This window comes from Glandiceps talaboti, chromosome 4 (genome assembly GCF_964340395.1).
Source record: "Glandiceps talaboti chromosome 4, keGlaTala1.1, whole genome shotgun sequence".
Lineage (NCBI taxonomy): Eukaryota > Metazoa > Hemichordata > Enteropneusta > Spengelidae > Glandiceps > Glandiceps talaboti.
In genome coordinates this window covers 16044528-16059228 of record NC_135552.1, presented here as the reverse complement: position 1 = coordinate 16059228, position 14701 = coordinate 16044528, and the positions used below count along the sequence as shown (strand labels likewise).

General features: G+C 36.4%; 2 protein-coding genes across 2 annotated transcripts; both read right to left on the bottom strand.

Annotated features, from left to right (window-relative positions):
- Window positions 1-832: 832 nt before the first annotated feature.
- LOC144434644 (carbohydrate sulfotransferase 11-like) lies at window positions 833-4801 on the bottom strand. The gene is made up of 3 exons (XM_078123146.1): window positions 4655-4801; window positions 2456-2538; window positions 833-1876 (listed from the first exon to the last, which is right to left on the bottom strand). The coding sequence occupies exons 1-3, from the start codon at window positions 4746-4748 to the stop codon at window positions 920-922; spliced, it is 1134 nt and encodes a 377-aa protein (XP_077979272.1). The 5' UTR covers window positions 4749-4801; the 3' UTR covers window positions 833-919.
- Window positions 4802-7324: 2523 nt separating this feature from the next.
- On the bottom strand, window positions 7325-11661 carry LOC144434227 (carbohydrate sulfotransferase 9-like). The gene is made up of 2 exons (XM_078122682.1): window positions 11650-11661; window positions 7325-8194 (listed from the first exon to the last, which is right to left on the bottom strand). Exons 1-2 carry the CDS (start codon window positions 11659-11661, stop codon window positions 7325-7327), a joined length of 882 nt encoding a protein of 293 aa, XP_077978808.1.
- Between the last annotated feature and the right edge of the window lie 3040 nt (window positions 11662-14701).

The following is a 14701-nucleotide window of genomic DNA, read 5'->3' as shown; positions in this document are numbered from 1 at the left end:
TGTATTTGGGGAGATCGCCCTTAATACATCCATGGTATCGTTGAATGAATTGGTGAGTACCCGTATAGATTAGAGACGAGTTGTCATTTGTCATCACCTTTCTAAATACAACCTAATATTCATTCTTAAACACAGCACATTCCGGACAGTCCGACGAAAGTCCACCTGATGATAATCCTCCATACCCACCCCCTCGATACGGAGAAACAATGACACACGGTATGATGAACGCCAGCTATGATCCTTATGCTGCGTCGTCGAGTGGGTTAGTACCTGTTGGATCGCCTGGTTATGGAGAACCCTCATATATGACGCCCTCCGGAGCGGCTGAAGCAAAAGCTCTCAGTCCTGCCTATGGTGGGAGTTCTTACAATATACCGCCCCCGCCAGGGTTTCATCAAACGAAAGAAGTGTCACTTTGACCGTAGAGGGCCTACACATTTTTGCAATAGAGCGAAGTGACTCTCAAATACAATGTATGTGTAATTTTACTGATTTACTATAAATGTGCCATAATTTAGTTATCTTGATCACTATAAGGATTTTTTTTTATTTCAAACAGTTATAGAAATAAAAGTATTGATGTGCACAACGTTTGATGTGTTTTTGCTTTCTTTTGTCCTGTCGGCGTATTGTAATTTATCCATACATCTAAGAATTGACTTGATTGAGTATTATGAGTTGCTTTGGTGCTGATCATGAGTTAGTTAATTACTTGAATGTATTGAGTACTTTGCAATCAATACGTCATTGTACTGGTAGAAAAAAATTTAAGGCCAATTAGGTTTTGACGTGAACCATGACAAAATATACAATTGCAAGTCGTCCAGTTATTCTGCTTTGTAAAAATTATATTCCATGGAATAAAATATGTAATCATCTCGGCAATGAAATTGTAACCTTTAAACGGATGGTTGTATTAATTCCACGAATAGTCAAATAGGCGAAAATCTAGGTAGTACAAATCTAACAGTTTAGAGATGTGCCAACTTCTGTCAATTTTAGCAAAGTAGTCCTTCACCGTCAGCTGCTGTGACGCATTTGTTGAGTGGGGGTCCCGCTGTGGAAACTTAACAACGTCTTCTGCTCCTATTTTCCTCAAGACGTAGTCCGCATCTCTCGTCAAAGTCTCGTACTTCCCGATAACATCGTATTCAATATCACATGGGCGACATAAGTCAGTGTAACTCCGCCAGTGGTGATCAGCATTGAACTCTTTTGGATGCAACACAAGGTAACGAACAAAATCTGGAAAGGAGATTGTTTGGTTCCAACGTTCTTTCAAATATGGCTGAACAAAAGTCCGAATTCTCGTACCATATTTACGTTCCATTATTTTGTCGTGATAGATTTCAAATTTGTCTCTGTAGGCGGAAAGTAGCCGTTCGAATGGGTGTCTCACAAACATTACTTTGGTGTAAGTACGCAGACGATGATCTCTTTCCCGGGGTTTGTAGCTCGCAAATCGTTTAAAAGAAAACTTTTGCACGTACAAATCCCACGTATCATTCATACCCACTTCTGTCGTATCGTTAAAAAGTCCACTAAGAACCATCAAAACCCGTCTCCAATTAGAAGTTGCAACTTTCGGAACAGGGCAGTAGATAAGTTTATATTTATCGTCAACATACAACTCAGGTGTTACAAATTTATACTTTGCACGTCTTTTCCAAATGTCTTTTGGATTTTCTTCAAACTTGTGTCCAGCGTCAGCTATTTTAGGACAAGATTTGTTACTATTAACGAATGAATTCAAGTATTTGTAAACTCTAACTCCAATATTGTCTTTTTTCTCCGCACATCGGCATCGCAGAAGTGTGTTTCGTTTGCGCATTTCCGCTTTGATGGCGACATCTTCTTTGTGCGACGTTTTTGTCTGTAAAATAAGAAGTGTTGAGTATGTCTGTTTGACTCCATCATGACAAGAACATTAACACAATTCATTGGCTATGTGTACATGATGGCAACGTATGCAATAATTATAAAATGAAAAAGTGATTTTTATTGACGAAATTAATTTGTAATTTAAAGCATTATTAAGATCATAATTATTCATTTTTATATCACAGTAACATTATTGTTAGTTTAAGCGAGGTTAATAATGACGAAATTTATTCGACAGAAATACATAATGTAATACACAGAACTAAATTACAGTTGTGTTTGCTCTATTGCTTGCTTCAATAGTTTCGAACTATTAAAACAAACGATAGATCATTAACATAAACATACATATACATACATACATACATACATACATACATACATACATACATACATACATACATACATACATACGTACGTACGTACATGTATACTCACAGAACAAACAAAACAATCAAACAAACAAACAAACAAACAAACAAACAAACAAACAAACAAACTCAACTTTAATGGCACCTAGATCACAGAAATATGTTATTACAGCTATTGCTGTTACAGTAGTGATCTATACCTTCTGACTGTTGTAATCACTGTCGTAAAATTCATCTCCCTCATCGGCGTAAAGGTACTGTCTTGATGCTATCATTGCATCCACTGCAATAAAAACAGTTAAGATTAAAACAGTGGCATAAGACACCTCGAATTGTAAATCAATATGTTGGATTTTATAGCTACAATGAACTCAACTCAAGGGTTGTTTTTGTCTCTACAAACCTTTAAGGATAGTGCACTATCTGCAACTGGAACATTTGTTTGAAACTGTTGTATTAGATATAATGACATACTCATAATATATCACACCCTGAACAGTATTGAATCATATCACCTGTGGGTAAAAGTAACTGTACACATAATGTACACATAATGTGATATACACTAATATGGTACAAGAAATCCAACAAAAAAGGAATTTTGGGGGTCCGCACCCAAAAATCGGCGCCCGCCAATATGAACATGATCCCAGCCTATATTGTTGTATAATTTGTGGATACACTTGACCCCCTAATTAACATTTCCCTAATTATTGATATTTAACAATATTCAGTGAATGTATTGTTGGCTGTCTGACTATAGTTACAGCTAGTACATCTTTTAACAAGTGACTTGTGCAGTTGGTGAATACATGTCGAGAGAAACGGAAAGTCAATTATATCTATTCTGTGGTTAATCAATCAATTCATTTGGTATGTATTCAGGAATAAGTCATTAAGGAAATGGTTTCTCCACGTGACCATTTCGCTAGAAAGTCAGTTGATTAATATTTTTGTACAGTTCATTAGATCGTTTGTAGGTTAACAAGTTAATTAATTGACTTATTTCAGTTACTGTTAAGGTAGTAAATTTCAAGCATCGCAATAATAAATGACGATCGAGCCAGGGAAAGAGACAGACAGTCAGACAGACAGACAGACAGACAGACAGACAGACAGACAGACAGACAGACAGACAGACAGACAGACAGACAAAATTCAAAAGAATCATCTTGATGACAAGAGGTAGAGACTCAATTGTTTTCGAATTAGTCATATACAGATAGGGATTCTTATCGATCAGAGAGAGAGAGAGAAAGAAAGAGAGAGAGAGAGAGAGAGAGAGAGAGAGAGAAAGAAAGAAAGAGAGAGAGAGAGAGAGAGAGAGAAAGAGAGAGAGAGAGAGAGAGAGAAAGAAGAGAGAGAGAGAGAGAGAGAGAGAGAGAGAGAGAGAGAGAGAGAGAGAGAGAGAGAGAGAGAGAGAGAGAGAGAGAGAGAGAGAGAGAGAGAGAGAGAGAGAGAGAGAGAGAGAGAGAGAGAGAGAGAGAGAGGGAGATTTTATACTAGAATCAGCGATCACTGTGACATACCACTCTTACTTCACATCAGATTACTCAAATCATATTCCTATAAATCGGACCTCAATAGGTGTATGTGTATGTATGTATGTGTGTGTGTGTGGGGGGGGGTCTAACTGTCCTTAGCTGCGAAGGGGGGGGGGTGCTGCAAGTGTAACATTCTACCTTCTTAAATGTGTTCTTGTTGAAGGAACTCAATGCTATGCAGAATACAATGGGGTATATGTGACCCGATACTCTGCTACGTCATGTGTCTGGTATAGTCTAGTTCCTATATATTATTGCTACGACTCAGAAACCACAGTTGGTATCCAGACTATGTGCCTGGTTACGTTGCATACATTGGTTCGACTACACTATCGTGTACAACCCCCCCCCCCCCCACACACACACACACACACACACGCACACACACCAAAATACGTTTTCCTTAGGAGGCAACAGTTTGGAGCAATTAAGCTTATTGGCAGTTATGATTTGGTAAAGGACAGTGGGCCACATTTTAGACCAAGCAAAATCGAAAATAATGCAAAGTGGACGACCCCCGTTTTAGACTCTTCAGCTAGAAAAAACAACCCCTATTTTAGACCAAATGGCTAGAAAACGCACATATACGTATAGTCAAACAAGGGGAGTGGGGGTTCAACCTCGCCCACTCTCCCACACACATAAACATAAAGTTACACCAATATAAACTAACACTTTTTGATGTGGGTTGCTAAATGGTAGAAGTGGGTAATTTCATTATGTGAGCGACATGTTCGATTCATTAATGGCTGTCGAGTTCAGGGACAATCAATTCACTGTACCTACACCCTTCTTTTTTATATATGTGACCCGAGCCGTCAATTCAAAAGGATTACATGACACGTCTTAGCTTACCTCTTGAATGCTGGTTTGCTAAATATAGCTGAGCAAGGATGAAAAACAAAGTTGTTATAATCGCAGCAACGAAACATCGCTGAACTGTCCTCATCGTAATATCGAGTATGTTCCGTAGTCCATTAAACGGCGCCAAATTGTGGCTCTAAAAACTGGACACGCGAAGCGGCGGATTTTTCAAGCGTGAATGAAATAAACAGAACTGACCTAAGCTGCATTGAAAATGGACGATTCCATTACACTTCAAAGGGGAAGGGCTAATTGAAGCTTCCCGACTCTATAAAGTGCATTTCTTAATAGTTTATGTACTTGCATAGCAGCCTCTAAATGACTTCATCTTTTGTTTGTTTTTGTCTATCTAATGATTGGCGAGTAAATTAAAATTGATACACTTTTATTATCTCCTTCCTGCTATTTATGATCGATCGATATTAAAACAACTGTTGAACACGTTCTTTCATTGTCAACTCGCTATAGGTGAAATTATACAAATAGTAAAACGGGTTTGAAATCAATACCTTCGATTAACTAATTGACAGCGTGGTAGGTAAGCTACCCGAAGGTTCGATCAACTAATTAACATCGCGGTAGATATACATGTAATGCTTCCATCCCAGAAGATACGGCGGCGATGAAAAACAAAAGCCAACAAAATTGTGTAATTTTATTTAATATGAATGATTTATTGCGGCATTTTCTTTATTCATCTCATAAATAAACACGTGTAATTTTTTATTATGTACAATTTATGCGGTCCCTTTCATTCCGACGTCGGTAAGTTAAATTATGATGGTTTTACTCTCTATAATGTAACTTGGCCAATAAGTTTATTTCTCTTGTCACCTAGGAGATATTTCCCATTACTGAGGCCATTCAACCTATCTATGGTTGATGACGGTATTATGATGATGATGATCAATCAACACGGTACATACACGTCAAATATCAGGCCAAATATAAAGGTCAACAACCCCTTTTCATCACCTCGTGAGAAAGGTGCAAACCTGTGCCATTGTAGAGAAAGAAAATATCCCATTGTATTCTGCACAGCACTGAGTTCCTTCAACACAAACACATTAAGATAGCAATCAATAGTCTAGTATTAAAAAAGAAAACCCGACAGAACTACCTAGCCTAGTTTTGATATTACAACATATTCTTATTCAGTTTGTGAGTTGATATTGAAATATAGATGTATTTAGTAAATACTTCGATTGACAAACTCATTAATTTTTCATATGATATTGTATACGACAAATAGAGGCATTAATATTGAAATTAATCTACTTAGGCTAATGGAATGTACTAATAACTTTTTTTTTTAATTATCAGATTATTTGCTCATTACTTTTTTTTTCACAGTCATCTTTCATTTTTTGTCGGTTTTGATAAATAAAGTAACATAATCGACCTAATCAAATTTACGTTCGATTGACTTATACACAATTTAATTTTATAGCGATATGGTGAAATAACATATAAAGTTTCATAATACGTCGTTATTTTGTGTACAGTTATATTTAATAACATATAATATACAACATGAAACTAATATGCGTTCGCCAATAACTAGAGGTAATGTAAAGCCAGCAAACGGGCAGTTTAATTTGACAAAGCCTTTCGACCTGAACAGGTGAAACGTTACTCGTGAGTCAGGGTTAAAGAACGTACTATTTACTATCTTGATGATAATTTTTATTTTAAAAGCCTGGCCGATTGACTTGCTTGTATTGACAGGAAAATCCACGTTCTATAAAAGATAGTTGCCTAGAAAACCGATCACAAAGACGATGATATGGTACACCATAACACTAATTAATTAGTAATTATAGCCAGTAAGGGTATATATATATCTAGATGACCTTGCAGAAGTATGTCATTGTATTTTTTTGTATGTTTACGTAGCATGCATTCAGTGACAGACAAAATTAATACTGGAGAATTGTAATTTGTAACGCAATCTCCATGGTAACAAAATCAACCCTTAAATAAATACTTCCTACCGCTATGTTGCTTATCAACAAAAAAATTACACGTACACATAATTTTTACTAAATTGTTGATTTTAATGATACCAAGTTTGTTGAAATCCCTGAGCACTAAAGCTGGTAACGACCATGTACATACACTGTATAAAGATACGTCGTGTCGTTTCGCCCTCACCAGCCTCGAGGGGTTGACCGATGTGTACTTGTGAGGGCGCCCCATCACGGCGTACTTTACAGACTAGTAACAATAACGATCGGATTTTTTTTTCAAAACGCTAAAATTTATCAAAGTGGCCATATGGATGAGGATTGGGTTATTTATTTTGGATTTTGGATTTACAAAACAATTTAATCATGGCTTCCTACTTGAAAAATCATGATGTGAAACAACATTGACTAAGTCTGTGTTTGGAACTCAATACACTGCAAAAAAAATATTTAAAAAGCGTAAAAAGTTAGTTATTGTACGTACAGTAACAAACATTTTACACGTTATTACGTTTTTGCAATTTTTTGAGTTACAAACAAGGACTTGGCATATGCTGTTTCACGTTGACTTTCTAAGTAGGGAACCATGGTAATTTTTTTTTTATAAAATAAAAATCCACAATAAATAGCAAATCCTCATCCATAAGGCCACTTTAAATCAAATTTCAAAATATGAAAACATACAGCGATGACGTCATACGTAGCCGAATAGCTCAAAGTCATCTTTGTATATATTGTAAAGTTCTTCCAACTCTTTGGCGGTCAATGTTGACAGATACTTCTCCAGGTTTGCCATGGACGAATTAGTAGCATGGTTATTGATTTTTGAAGGAGGAAACTTAATTACGTCGTCTGCGTGCACTTTTTCTAAAATATGGTTTGAATCTCGTTCTAAAGTCTCGTATTTTCCGATAATGTCATATTTGATCTCACATGGTCGGCACAGTTTGTGATAGCGTTCCCAGTGCATATCAAGAACGTTGTTTGGGTGAGTTATAATGAATTTTACAAGATCTCTGAAAGTCACATTGTGAATTTTCTGAGTATTTAAACTTTCAGGTTTGTTCCAATATAATATGTTTGACGCAATGTCTTTCAGGTAGTACCACTCCCCGTGTTCCCGCCCAAACTCAAATTTATCCCTGTAGGCCGAAATAAGTCGTTCAAGTGGATGGCGAACGATCATAAATTTGGTGTAATTCGCTAGTCGAAAGATTTGTTGTTCTCGAGGATATGAGTGTAACTGTCTGTGTTTAGCGTAATATGTGTTATAATGTTCCTTCCCGACCTGTGTGACATTTTCTACGTCACCAGCCAGGACCATGAGCACTCGTCTCCAATTGGCAGTGGCCACTTTATGAATCGGACAGTACAGAATTTTGTATTTATCGTCCACATACATACGTACCGGTACCTCACGTAATGCAGTAGCCCAAGTTTTGGGGTCGTCTGTCATTTCAACGTTCTTCTTGACACAGGCTTCACGAAGGCCGTTTTGTCTTTCGTTCAATTCATCTTCTAGACCAAGTGTCGTCTTGTCGTTAATTTTCAAGGTATCTTCACTCTGTAATTACAAAAAGAAATAGGTTTCATGAAAATCTTAACAAATATTTTTTACCCTTTTCGTCAAATATAATTACCATACTCTCTTTCTTTCCGTCAAACTTGATGCGACCTGACAATTTGTGGGTATATGTATGTGTCAGACCAAAAACGTCGCAAATTCCACAATTTTAAGATTATTTGTCTCCCCTATAAGAGGATCTAACAAGTATAGAAACGTATATTGTATTTTAATACAAATCACTCGCCATATCTCTGAGTAGAATACCGAGTCTACATTGTACAGTGAACAATTTCCTTGACATGTGATGTGAGCCCTCTACGGCAGATTTCAACTCCGCGTATATTTGGCTATCGTCTGATTTCCACCCTTTGAACTAAAATCCGCTTCTTCCTTTTTTCTTTCTTTTTTTTACACAAAAGTGGGTAATTTTAACCGTCTAATTTTAAGTAAGTGCCGTTGATTGAAGATCTGTCCATGACACGACAAGTAAGGTATTTTACTCTAGAGGTAAAATCGTTACATCCATCAACGAAACTACTGACGGTGCTAAATATACAATTTCCTGGTAGTCGCTGAGCACCTGTCAAACAAATCCATGTTTGTCGTCAAAATTATTTCATTATTGATTTGCCGCAATTGAATGGCTCCTTAAAATTCCCACGCGCCGAACGTTCACAGACAAGTGAGTTTTTTTTTGCAATGTGTGCCCTCTACGGCACATTACGCAAGATTAGTTCTGATAAACATACTGGTGATAAGACTCTAGTCCTGGTTGGATGGGAACTATAATACATACATTAAAAATTATGAATATTAATACTATCGAATTACTCAATAAAAATTTAATTAAAAATATTGCCCGATATATTGCATTGCACTGGAGCTCGATCTCACGATGTTGCATTTGCTCTATTGATTTCGCAACCAATATGTATATTTACGAAAAACAAATTTACATCACACCTGTGTCATTTAATGGCAATACTTTTCGTCTATGAAAAGGTAACGGCTGTATAGATTCACACGTACACACACAATAGGTCAAAGGTCGACATGTAAATGACGTCAACAGATATTTGCGTCGTAGATTTTAGTACCTTGTGAACAAATCGCCTTGACCTCGTAATATTAGTCACAAAGGAACAAAAGATGACAGACAACAGCAAAATACCACAGGACCCGGGTTGTCAAAATATGAATAGATGATGGTTGGATAATTGACAAAATGACAGTAAATTATCTTCTAAATACACAATATGGTATGTTGCTAAAGAGCACATGCTACAAACCGCAAGCTGTGTCATCTGTTACATTTTAGTGTTTGGAGAGTACAAGGACTCGAAAATACCAATTAAGTCATTGATAGGCCGAATAAAGGCCGCCTTCAAAATGTAAATGTTACTCGTTGACGCAAATGTCTTGTTTAAATTTCTTACCGATACAGCAACTATGCTATCCCCATGGCAACAACATGAGTTTTAGCTAACGTTGCTACAATTAATTGGCGTTTAACAACTATAACTTCTCTGGTTTAAATCAGAAAACCATTCATCAATATTGCAAGTGTCAGGGAACGAGCAGAATTTGCGGAAGGGGGAGAGAGAGAGAGAGAGAGAGAGAGAGAGAGAGAGAGAGAGAGAGAGAGAGAGAGAGAGAGAGAGAGAGAGAGAGAGAGAGAGAGAGAGAGAGAGCGCGCGCGTGTCTGTGTGTGTGTGTGTGTGTGTGTGTGTGTGTGGGTGTGTGTGGGTGTGTACTCGATACGGCTTGGACTAATGGACCCCAGGTGTCGTAAATTTCGGTCATTCACTTATGGCGGGTGATAATGTAAAACGGAGGTTTTCACAGCGATAAAATTTGAGAGTTGCTTTTAACTTTTGCCGACACAATTTACGATTACTGATAGGTATATATGCACATACCTCCGCCCAAGAGCCGTCCGTGAGCAATAAATTACTGTTGCTAAGGACAACACATGTTCATGAAATTTATTACATATTTTTAGTCAAGCTACGTTTCAGAATTTTGTCCACACATTGGTATCATCGATATCAGCAAAAAAAAATACAAGATGTAGTAGATTATACTAAACATACTATCATACATCAGATTCAATTGAAAAGAGGAAATGCCCTCCCTTTTTTCCGACATCGCCGTCAATAGAATTGTATTCATGACTGTATATCATTGCATCACAGACAAGGAAAATATATCCGCATCCAGCGTGTCCGTATATACATGGTAAAACAGTTACACTATTGAACATTTTCTTATGCACGCATGCACGCACGCGCGCGCACGCACACACACACACACACACACACACACACACACACGTTGTCATTGATACGAAATGATTATATATATAAATGATGAATATTACAATTAATATCGAAATTAGTAAATCATTGTATGAGGTATCTGCTGAATCTGATGTATTCTGACATATGGCATGATGCATCGCGTGTAACTTCAAATACACACCTTATGATCCGATAACTGTATCGAACAGTCGGGTTTTCTTTTAAATTAACAAAACGTCATGGATAGAATTAACAGTTGAAATTAGAATCAATATCATTATAATTATATTTTATGGAAAGAAACATCATGCAATAAAACACTTTTTTTTCAAAGAACTCCCGCGCGTGTAATAAAATGTGTGCTAAAAGCGAGTTCTTGTGTCAATATTCAGGGTGCAAAATCAGAAGTGTCATATTTAGAAGGAAATATAATTAGACGAAAGATTATGTATTTAGGGTAGTTAAATATGCACAAAATCCTTAGAAAACCGTGGATGGTGTGTGTATGTGTGTGTGTGTGTGTGTGTGTGTGTGTGTGTGTGTGTCTGTGTCTGTGTGTGTGTGTGTGTGTGTTTTCGAATTCATTGATACCCCTAACAATATTGTGTGGAAATGTCATTCTTCCACCGTGTACACAAATTGCTTAATTGGTCGTGATAGCTTTACCAGCTGTTATTAAAACCTGCTTTGTGATTGGAATAATATAGATATTTTTTCAATATGCAACAGTTTCTGTTGTAACCACAAAGAACACAGTGTTACGTTCTGAACCCCTTACATATGGAACAATAGACATATTACAAATTGGTATAATATTAAAGTTTGAGCGCCATGCGACTCTGTTAATTCATTCCTTACAAAACATTTTCAGTCATTCATGCAATTTCGCAACCCAGATCATATTTTTCTTCTGTGACACATCGACTGTGCGTCTTGGACAGTGCCGTAAAAGAGGAGTGGCTGTGGTTTACGACAATCCCATTCGTGCAAGGCTATCAAGTTATCATGCAAACATGTTCGAATTAAAAAAAAAAGTGATCCCGGTCTTTCTACGTCACGACAACACGATTGATTTTGCGTAGCTCAAATATGAGTCAAAAAGTTTAAAAGTGCCATTATTTCCGGATTCCTCGATGTTTGTTTTTATCATACTGGAGCAGACATAATTATATTATCTCGGATATTTTGTGGGAAATACTCGCTACCTTATGGTTTTGTCACCATACATCTTTCGACCCATAGCTAGATTTTGAAAGCCCCAAAGTCACTCGTATTGTTCTTGGCTGAACGAAGAAACATATCAGGGAATAAAATCTAACTGCCGTCGAATTAGTACTCATTGACGTGTACCCTACTCAGTTTGTTTTATTGGTCGGCATTTTTGTTCTCACGTGGTTTTTTTGTTGAAAGGTTATATTGTTCATGTGACCTTGTTATCAACACTTGGTGTTCAAGCAATATGTAACCTAGTCTCGCTGCCAAACTCGTGACTATCGTCCCTAATCTGTTTATGTATACCGAGCGGCGCAGCCACGAGAAGAGAGGGACTGTGTACATATATGTATATGTACACAGACATACATACATACATACATACATACATACATACATACATACATACATACATACATACATACATACATACATACATACATACACACAGAGACACACATACATACATACATACATACATACATACATACATACATACATACATACACACACACACACACACACACACATACATACATACATACATACATACATACATACATACATGTATAGGATAATTGCACGTATATAAATTGCACGTATATGACTGTATTTTTGTTGTCTTTTATGTTTGTTTGTTTGTGTTTCCTCTCAATTGCACAGCGTATTGTAATGATTTGTAATGTAATGTGTTTTATAAGAATTAAAAAATTCAGGTTATAAAGCTATCAATGCTACACCGATATTATACGCTCTTTTCTGAGCAAAAGTCAACATGAATTTGATACAATTTGATCATTTTTATGTAATGATTTTAAAAGATATATCCAGTACTCAGTATCCCAAGGTGACCCATGTTCCATTTAAAATATATTTTTTTTTAAAGTCTGGGGTCATCATACAATTTGTTTTGTAAATAACTGTCAAAATGATATCAAAATTTCGACATGGTCGACGAACACTGTCACAGTATTAATTTGCAATGGAAAATAAAAAGATTGATTAATATCTTGAACATAATAGGCGTGGTAAAACCTCAAATTTCTTTCATCATTTCAGAAGGATCGGGAACAAGCTTTCAAATGGAAAAGTCTGGAGAAAATTGAAGAAAAAAAACCGTGGATTTCCAGGGAATTTATCCCAGATGTACAGTCACAAAACATAGATTAGTAAAAAAAAATAAAGCCTCTGTAATAGATTGCCCTACTTTTACACTCTTAAGGCATCCTATAATGATTACCCTAAAGGGTTCACTAGATAATCCACCAGGCCGCGTTATTAATTGTATGATAAGTTGTGAATTATTCATATCTTTATTAAATAAACTGATAACGATTTTGCCAACAACTCTATAAATAGCTAGTCGACAGCCCATATGCTATAGGAACGTAAATAATCTTTACATATAACATTGTAACAGTTATCGACAACATATTTCCCACACTTCGAAATAGCTTTGTTTGTTTAGTTGATGGTAGTGGAGTCATTCACATGTAAATATGTATCGGGCTACGTAATGATAGACATTGCGCGTATAGCAGTTGGAACTCTAATGAAAATAAAAAAAAACTTCATGAGAAAAATAAAAATGTACGTGATAAATAAAGATTCACTTATTGTTCTAATTTGTGTTAGTAAGTCTATAATGAAAGACGTATCTCCATGGTTCTATGTCGTCATATTTTTTACTAATCAATTCGTTCAAGACAAGGTGTAGGTAGAGAACATTAAAACGTCATTCTACGCAAACGTCACAAATTTGACTACGTCATTAAATGGAACTAAATTGTACAGGAAAATTTGTTTTAAAACATGACGGTATGATATGATATTGTAAGACACAACATTAAAAATAACACGACATTCCGTGACATTACATTAGATTACATTAGATTATTTACTAGCATTACATTACATTACATTACATTACATAACATTACAGTGAATGAGAAGTGACATATTATATTGCCGTGAATAACATGATATTACTATACGTGAGGTGAAGTGACATGACATGACATGACATGACATGACATGAAATGACTTCACATCACATCACATCACATCACATCACATTGCAGTAAATGGCAAACATAATATGGCATTACATTAAATTACATTGCATTACATTACCGTAAGGTTGTTCACTTCCGGCAAAGATGTTACCAGGGATATCCCAGAATGAATGCCGAGAGTTGGTCGACTTGTATGGACTGTCTCTGGGTCCACTGATTTAAACAGTGGACTAAACAACGTCTTGCTCATCTGTGGCACTGAAGGAAAATGAGACAGTGTTGTCATTAACAGAGAGAGAGAGAGAGAGAGAGAGAGAGAGAGAGAGAGAGAGAGAGAGAGAGAGAGAGAGAGAGAGAGAGAGAGAGAGAGAGAGAGAGAGAGAGAGAGAGAGAGAGAGAGAGAAATATACATACATTATACACACATAAACATAAACACAATTAGTCATCCATCCATCCATCCATCCATCCATCCATCCATCCATCCATACATACATACATACATACATACATACATACATACATACATAAACACGTTTTCATTTTGATACAACAGGAACACAATTAATCAATTAATCCATGGCGTCGTGTTGTTCTTTTCCTTGATTTTGAAAGTAAACACAATAGCATGTACTGTTCTAACTTCTAAGGCTATGTTTTGGTATCAAAAATGTTATTAAATAAGTTATCACTATAGAAATGAAGAACGGAATATGGTTTGTTATAAACATGTGCTATCATTATAGTGTCATTTGGGACAGATTCGCACACAACCACGTGAATAATATGACGCTAGTGTTTATAAATTTATCTTCGGTTCCAATGTCCAGGGTTTAATCTCAAAAAAAAAAAATTCCTGACATATGAAATAGAAATGCGACACATGCTGAGGCCACTGGGTGTTAATATGCGTGGACCTGAGGCAAATTTGTTTTCAAGTCACTGTAAGTAGAGTAAGTGTTCAACTAGTATGGTAG

Coding starts and splice junctions, on each gene's coding strand:
- LOC144434644 (XM_078123146.1), bottom strand. CDS start 4,748: ATGAGGACAGTTCAGCGATGTTTCGTTGCTGCGATTATAACAACTTTG. Junction 2,539..4,654: donor AGCAAACCAGCATTCAAGAG/GTAAGCTAAGAC, acceptor TTTTTATTGCAG/TGGATGCAATGATAGCATCA. Junction 1,877..2,455: donor GTGATTACAACAGTCAGAAG/GTATAGATCACT, acceptor CTTATTTTACAG/ACAAAAACGTCGCACAAAGA.